The sequence below is a fragment of the Poecilia latipinna genome, unplaced genomic scaffold (assembly GCF_001443285.1).
Source record: "Poecilia latipinna isolate Pla-1442-1.1 unplaced genomic scaffold, P_latipinna-1.0 Scaffold216, whole genome shotgun sequence".
Classification (NCBI taxonomy): domain Eukaryota; kingdom Metazoa; phylum Chordata; class Actinopteri; order Cyprinodontiformes; family Poeciliidae; genus Poecilia; species Poecilia latipinna.
Genome location: NW_015112832.1, coordinates 47,073 through 55,480, shown reverse-complemented (window position 1 = coordinate 55,480; position 8,408 = coordinate 47,073). Strand labels below are relative to the sequence as shown.

The 8,408-nt window shown below is 37.8% G+C and overlaps 1 protein-coding gene across 8 annotated transcripts in view; it reads left to right on the top strand.

Annotated features, from left to right (window-relative positions):
* The first annotated feature begins 3,251 nt into the window (after positions 1–3,251).
* Positions 3,252–8,408, top strand: part of mybpc3 (myosin binding protein C3) — a 28,108-nt gene continuing 22,951 nt past the window's right edge. For 4 of the 8 annotated variants that reach the window (XM_015031734.1, XM_015031738.1, XM_015031735.1 and 1 more), the window contains exons 1-2: positions 3,253–3,509; positions 7,609–7,878. In XM_015031734.1, the coding sequence (XP_014887220.1) occupies positions 3,485–3,509; positions 7,609–7,878 (295 nt within the window). In that variant the 5' untranslated portion in view covers positions 3,253–3,484. Of the gene's footprint in view, positions 3,510–7,608; positions 7,879–8,408 lie in introns of all 8 variants that reach the window. The other 4 variants (XM_015031737.1, XM_015031733.1, XM_015031732.1 and 1 more) reach the window with 3 other exon arrangements.

Below are 8,408 nucleotides of genomic sequence, written 5' to 3'. Positions count from 1 at the left end.
TCTGTGTGTTGTTCTATTCGCAAAGATTACATGGAGGCAACTTCAGCAAACATTTGAAGCTCGAAAAGAAGAAGAAGAGATAAAATGTGAAGTTAAAGGGTGCTAAGTTGTTCAGATGAAGCTTATTATCTATCACTACATCTTAAAGATAACAGCTAAACAGCTAAACTTTAAGGAACTTTGAGGTTAATGGGGGCCTGAGGAGGTGAAGTGTCTTGTCACTTAATGGTTACATATATAACTGAATCCTAACAAACTGCAGGCATCGGCTTTCCGCTTGTGACTGGTGTGACGACTCTGCAGTGACGCGTCTGGTTTCTTCATGTCCGTCGCTGCAGTGACAAACTTACAAACTTTACTTCTGTGTCCAAATTATTGTCTCTTTGTTAAGAGAAAGTGTTTCATTGAAGACAATAAAAGACAGACGAGGTTATGTTTAACTAAATTCTCTAGTGATATGTCGTGTTTATTTCTTTGCATAAAGACAAAATATACATTTTACAGTTTTATTTGTGGTATATTTAAAACCAGCAGCAGAATTCACATAGAAGGAATGACTAAATATTGCAGACCTCAAAGAAATAATATTCTGTTCTGAAAAGGACTTACCTGTTTTGTTAACATGTGCAGTGCAGTGTGCACATATAAACCGACTCCAGGCTTCTTGAGAGCCAACAGCTCCCCACAATGGTCAGCTTGCACCCATTGCTAAGAGATGAGAGGACTGAATGAAACATGACACAATAAAATACAGTGTACTGAGCTGATCCACTTATTGAGCTGTTACACATGTTGAAGGCATGTTTGCAGCTGTGGAAAACCTTTAAAACAACTCTCATCTCTCTTTTTTTACATTCATGTAATTATTTCTATGTTTAGTCTGTAGTTCTTTAAGGTTTCTAATGTTCCCTCCACGTGAGTTTCTCTGCACAACACATTTTGGTAACACTTTATTTGAAGGGGTGTGCATAAGACTGACATGACACTGTCAAAAACATGACATAACATCTGTCATGAACATAAAGAAGTCTTTATGAATGTTTATGACTGTTGCCATGAAGTGTCATTCGGTAAATAATGACACTTTTAATGCAAAGTTGCTCTAAAAGTTGCATTAAAAGTCCATTAAAAGTGCCAATTTGCATGATTTTGTAAATTATGATAATTTAATGCAAAGATGGCATTTTTAATGCACTGTCAATGCAACTTTTAGAGCAACTTTGCATTAAAAGTGTCATTATCTGTCATGTGTTGCGGGTTGAAGTGGTGAGGAGAGACGCTGAGAACCCAGGTATGGTGAAGATAATGATTTTTAATGAAGACGACGCTTGGAGTAGTCCATACAGGCAGCACGGCAGAGACGAGGACACAGCTAAGTACCGGTAGCAACTGATTAACGGAACTAACATGCAAGCTAACACAATCCGGGACTTAGCAGTACGACCGGAGAGCGATACAAGTATGACAAACAAAGACAAGGACCCGACGAAGAACACAGAGACAGGTGAGTTTAAATACACATGGAGGGTAATCAGGTAAGAAGACACACCTGGGGGACAATCAACGGGGAGGACAGGACAGAGACTCACAGGAAACAGGGCTGAACACAGAAAACTCAAAAATAAACACACAAAAACACGGATCCTGACATTATTTACCAAATGACACTTCATGACAACTGTCATAAACATTCATAAAGACTTCTTTATGAAGTCATGACAGGTGTTATGACATGTTTTTGACAGTGTCATGTCAGTCTTATGCACACCCCTTCAAATAAAGTGTTACCTACATTTTCAACTACAACCTCATTGGGTGTCTGTCACCTGGTTGGTGCTCGAATCCTGTTATGCCTGTCAAACTGATTTATAAGAACTGAGTTCATACACCTTTTAAGCTTCTGTGATTAAGAGTGTATGTGACACAACTAACAAAAACTATTAATTTCAGAAATTCAGTGTGCAATAAACCAGCCAAAGCTCCAAGAAAAAAAAAAAACTCTCAATGGCCTTTAGAAAAGAAAAGAAAAAAAATAAAAAGAACAATCCATATTTAATGGTTCTATGAAAAAAGTATATGTATAAAGTCTTAAGGTGAGTTGATGTTTTCATTTAGAAGCATCATGTCTCACTAATATTTGCTTTAAATCTCTATTTGGAGGATATTTATTTGAAGCGCAAAAAAATCCATGCTTAGAAATAATTGATTTTTTTTTTTTTTTCACAAAATCACTGATGCCACAACGAAAACCAGCATGAACATGTACAGAAAGATCACAGCTTTGTTTTGTTTACGACTAATGCATGCCATAACATTAATGTTTCTTATTTAGCAATGATGGACAAAGGTAAATTGTTTCATATAAGATTTTTTTCAACAGTAATTACTCACATGAAATGACATTTAGCTGAATGTTTACATCACTGGTACAGAAAGCCTGACAAAAGTCCACGTCCAGCTTCCTGCAGCGTTTCACCTGCCTCAAATGTCTTGAGAGGCTTCAGGAGCAACAAGTATTCAACCGCACATCGCTGCCATCAAAGGAGTCACTGTCATAAACAGGGATTTCCCCAGCAGGTGCGCTTTTGTGGTGCGTTCAAGTACAATGGATTTAAGACAAAATGTAAAAAAAAAAAAATAAAAAAAAAAAAGTAAATTTTTGAAATACAAATTTTGCATGAATTCATAAACTACAACATTATCCATTTTAAATGATTTATTTTTATATTGAATAATCCTACTATATATACTTTGCTTCATTTGGTTATTTCCTCTTCAATCCAAACTTCCACTGAGTTTTATTCTACCCCTTTTTGAAATACTTCAATATATTGTAAAATGTTAAGACAATTCTTATACATTTATTTGTTTGTTTTTCATTATTGAAACATACTGAACTTACTGATCCATGACTGATCTGAGATTTTTTTGTGTCCTGATTACGCCTCTTGTCTTGTCAGAAGCTCTTTACCCACCTCTGTAGCAGAATGGTGGTTCACCACTTGTTCAATTTGTAACTAAAGTTTTACAACTGAGCTTCCACTGACATAATCCACAGTCAAAAAGAAACAAAAGACCACCTTGCAAGTCTCTCCTTGTTAGAAGTAGATGGTGACAGGGTGCAGCACAAAACAAAACCTTCTCTTAAATTCTTTGTTCTAATTATATCCCCTGTGCCACGTCCCTTCCTCACACTCTCAAGGCCTATCATTCAGCTGAGGTGGTGTGGAAAGGATAGTCGAAATATAGCTCAAGGTCAGGCGTGACCAGGGTTGGGTGGTGGTGGGAGCCAGGTCATTGCTCTGATGGAGAAACAGTGTGTGTGTGTGTTTTTTTTTTTGTTTCTTCATACTCTGTTAGGTCTGAGGTGGAAAATGGCTGAAGGAGTGGGCTGGGTTTGGAAACAAGACCACTATTAAAAGCTGAGGCTTGACCCCAGGAGCAAACTGAGCAGCATTGCAGAAGAGAGAGGATATCGTTCAGGATGCCAGAACCGGCCAAAAAAACAGGTATGTTTCTTCATTTAGCTGCTCAACTTACAACAACTTAACGTCTTACCTCAGATTACATCTGCTCTTGCTACAGTCACACCAAATGTATGTTTTTTTTTTTTTAGGACATTAAACGAAAAAGGAAAACTATTTCAAAGCACTAAACATTTTGAAAATATTTGCATGAATTGGATAAAGAATGAGACAAATATAAAACTGCATCATAAGTAAAACATAAATGAGTTCAAACTTAAAGGCACTGACAATACAAAGAGTACAACACAACAAGTGTAACGTCTACATTATAATTTTAGTTTTGCGAATTACATTTGTTTCTTTTGTTTCATAATTCATACTGCTGGTTTTAAGATGTAACGGTGCTCAGGTGGGAGCCAAAGGAAGCAGGTGCAATAATGTGCCGCCACATTCAAAATGCTTTCAGCAGGAAACAAGTTGGTCACTTCAGGAGCTCTTGTCAACGCGCCCCCAGGTGGAGGCTTCGTATGAGATGAACTCCACACACTTGTCACATTTCTGACATGGCTGCATACACAAAATGATCCAGAGATCCAAAACCCCCCAACAGGATTCCAGCCTGACAAATGATAACCACAGTTTCCCCTTTGAGGGCGAGGATGAGCTGCTTGTTTGTGCTATCGGATGGCACAGTGGTGTCCAAATGGCTCACTTGTATGTGGTAAGACCTGCAGTGTGAAGCATTTGAGCAGCACAGAAACTGTTTGGATCATCTTGAGCCTGTAGTTATACTAATAGCTGTTATTAACACCCTGCGGTCTGTGTGATGCAGAAATCATTTGACAAGCAAAGCTAAATAAGGAATCCACCTGTTTTTTTGTTTTGTTTTGTTTTGTTTGTTTGTTTTTTTAAACAATATTCATTCAGCTTCTTTTATGCTAGAGAAATACACCCACATTTACAAACTTAGGGAACATATTGATATTTTTCCCATGACCACATTAACTTAAAGTGTCTGTGATGTGAATACTTAGGCACAACATCCTGGGCATCATGTTTTCACAGGATGGTACAAGAAAAAAGAAAAAAAAGAAAGTTTTCGCTTCCTTCGCCGGTCAACTGTTACTATGGTTCCCATGTTGTACCCAGTATAATTCCTATAAGAAAATATGATTATAAACATTGTCTGGGTAAAGATGCCGGCACACACACCCACACTCTCTGTGTCTCAGTCATTGTGACTGCCTCGTTTCTTTCAGCTTGCCCCAGGGCAGCTGTGGCTACTTGTAGCAGTTGACCTTCAGCATGTGAATGGGTGGAAGACTGACCAAATATAGCGAAAAGCACTTTCTAGTCCTTTGGACTAGGTAAGAAGTTATGCAAGTAAATGCCATGTACCATTTATTTAACTCCGAACAGGAATAATACAAAACACAGCTGAAGACTACTAAGGCATTTATTATATTTGCAAAAACTGTATGAATTCAAAATTAATGCAGATTCTTTAAAACACTATTATTTTATGTTAATCTGAAATTATTTTTCCAGTGTATAACTTAGAAAAAAAAACAACTAAAATCCCCCATCTGCAAATATGAAAAAATAGGGAATTAATCTGCAGATGATGAGGTCTCATAGCAAGTTAATAAACAGAAATGGCTTTAAGTATGCCTGGTCAAAGTGCATTACAATTCCAACTCTACAATGAAATTCATGGAAAGATAACGTGCAGTGGAAAGTATTTTTGACAACCCCTGTGGAAACCAAACTAGACATCCTTGAACACGGCTTGTGTCAGAGGCTTCTTAAGAAGTGTGTATCTCTATGACATGCGAGTAACAAAACAGCGACACAGGGAGAACATGTGACGCAAGTAACCTCGAATACGGAGAGGAAATGTGGTGTGTTGTACCATCCAAAGCCACGACTGCACAGTTTATAAGATGCCTTTAAGCACGCATGTGGATCTGTGGAACACACCAGTGAAATTTATGACACTTGTCAGGTTGGAGATATTTTGAAAGATAAAAGAGACACTATGGTGTGTAGTGGTTTGAATTACTCCATTACAGAAAGATCCACCCAACCATCCACTCATCCACTGGAGTTTAGGTTCCTACTTTTTAGATGATAACACCCTTCTAATATGATGTGATGACTGGAAATCATCAAAAAATAATTACTGTTTGCTTGAAAATGACAGTCTTATACAGTTGTATTTTCTTTTATTTTTTATTAATTTATTTGTCTGATTTTATTCTTTTTGTATTTACTGTTTGGTCCACATTGTACTCATATGCTGAATTGTCCCACATTTAAATCTGTAAATAGCATCTGTATCTATGTAAGGGCGCATACATACAGCTCAGGATTCCAGGCACACCATGCTGTGTGTTAAACACCTCCAGCGTCAGAGCTTTCAGTCGCACTATTTTTAGACCCCTTTTAAAGACGACAACTGTTTGCCAGCAACAACTTTTCCAAACAGGGACAAAGCAGGAACTTTAACAGATGGCGTATTACGCAGGCACAGCGAGAAGACCTTTACAAGGAAATATCATGGTCAGGGTAGGTCGCTAACGACACTCAGCATTGCAATTGATTCTCTAACATCAGTTTTTTTAATATAATGCATTTCTGATATTTCATAGCTTCCTATTTTGATTTATGACTCACAATCAAAAGTATTTAAGCTGATAACCTTAAGGGTCAGCCTTATTTTCACCTTCAACCTGAAAAATTGTTGCTCAACATAACTGCATTTCTTTTTTTTATATCAGTGGTGATTTCAGTGGCATCATTCTTGTGTATTTTATTTTAAAAAAAAGTTCACATCTTCTTTGAGAGAATTAGAATAAAGCATCTGGTTTTTCTGCTGAGTGCTTGTGCTGCAGTAGTTGGACATGGGATGGAAATCAAGACGGTTTGCACATGTGTGGGTGTTTGTGCAAACAGAATTAATTAGTTCTTTTAAATAGGAATAAACCAGGAGGAACTAATATGAAAACTGGTCACTAAACTGGATATAAAACTACAACAAAGGCAAAGATAACAACAATGTAGAGATCTGACAAAGATAAATGCTGCAACAAATCTAGAGAGAAATTCAAGACAAAAGACGACAGATGTAAGAAAAATAAGATGGACGTTCTGATGTGAACATTTCATTCTTCACATTCTTCAGCACTAAAGCAAGAAAGACCTTTTTTTTTTTTTGCATCAACAACGCCCCTTTGTTTGACACCACACGAGAATAAAAAAAAGTTCTGTCCCTGTGATATTTTGAGACCAAGCTGTAAGAATGTCTAAACCAGGACCATAAGAACAAAATTAAATTAGGAGTGGACATTGTTACACCCCGAGCAAGGCAGCAAGAAGAGAGAGAATTTTGTTCTTGTAGCCCAGGGAGAGCGATGTACATGTTTTTAAGAATGTGCAACCTTTCACTAGCAACCCAAAATAAACCCTAAAGTGTGCAGGCAGATTTGGGTCTGTAGCTCCAAAGTGACAACACTGGCACGGCTTTCTTTTTGACAGGCTCTTTTAATAAATGCCGTGAAAACTCGTGGCCGCCTGCCACTTCGGAGGTTGGTCTTCAACAGATTAAAACTTCGTAGACCGCTCTCCAAGTTTCGCTCCTTCTCTGTTAATCCAAATCTCACAGAACAAATCACATATACAAATCTCGCGATAACTTTCAACAACATAGTTCTGACACGAAATAAAATAATAATTTACACAAATCTCAAGACGTGATTCAACAACTTAAATACATAACAGTTAGAAATACATTTTTTAATAACAAAACATTTTAGTGACACTTACAGGGTCACTTTAATAGGACGTAACACTTGATGTATTGTTTTGAACAACTAGACATGCAAATTTTTTTTATTCTGTTGTTTATAATGAGGCCTTTCGTTCATTGGCTCCTACGACGCCTCTGAAGCTCTTAATCTCAGCTTTTTCCCCTGCGAAACGAGATCAACATAAAAGGAAGCTCAATATCTCTTTGGCATTGACACAACGATTGATTAATCACCACTCAGCAAAAGAACGAAGAGCTGAGCTCCCTGATCGAAGAGATCGCACTCACTTTTTTTACGCTTCAGAGAGTGTACTTTGACTCCAATGTTTTTAGTTTCAGCATTTTCCAAGAAACCAAAGACTCAGGAGGCAGAGGAGGGATCCTGTGTGGTTTTTGAGGCCGAGACAGAGAAGTCTGAAGCTAAAGTGAAATGGCAGTGCAACTCAAAGGACATCGCCAGCGGCAATAAATATGCAATCACAGCCGCTGGAAACAAGCACTCCCTCACCATAAAAGACATCACCGTGGAAGATGCCAATGTCTATGCTGTGATTGCTGGTGGTTCGAAGGTCAAGTTTGAGCTGCGGGTCGTATCAAAGCCAGGTGGGAGACTTTGATGCTGCAGCTGTGCATTTGAAGCCTCTGATCACTCATCCACAGCTCGTGTAGTCGTCACCGAACACAAAGCACAGCACTCAATTTAGAAAACCACTGAGGCAGTAAACACTTGATGCACTGCATGTGCTTGATGTTACCATGATTCTACGTCCTCTGATCAAATCTCTGAAACAGCCTGAAGTGGGTTTTTTGTTGTTGTTGTTGTTGGCTTTTGAAGAGTTAGTAGAACATGTTGAGAAATTAACAACTTTTTCCTCCACTGAAGCTTTTTAATCAAAAAATTAAAAGCCAAGCTTTGATCAGAGTGAAAGCTGCAAACTTTCTAAAAAAAAAAAAATGGTAGCTCAAAAACTGGGTTTAGAACTAGGAGAAAAATGGAGCAGCACTCACCTGTCGAAAAAAAACCCCTAAAACATTCAAAATCGGAGCTTTGCTTTACACCATAATGAAACAATTAATTTGCAGTTTTGAGAAACAACTTAAGCCTAAAGTTAAAACAGTACTTCTTTAACACG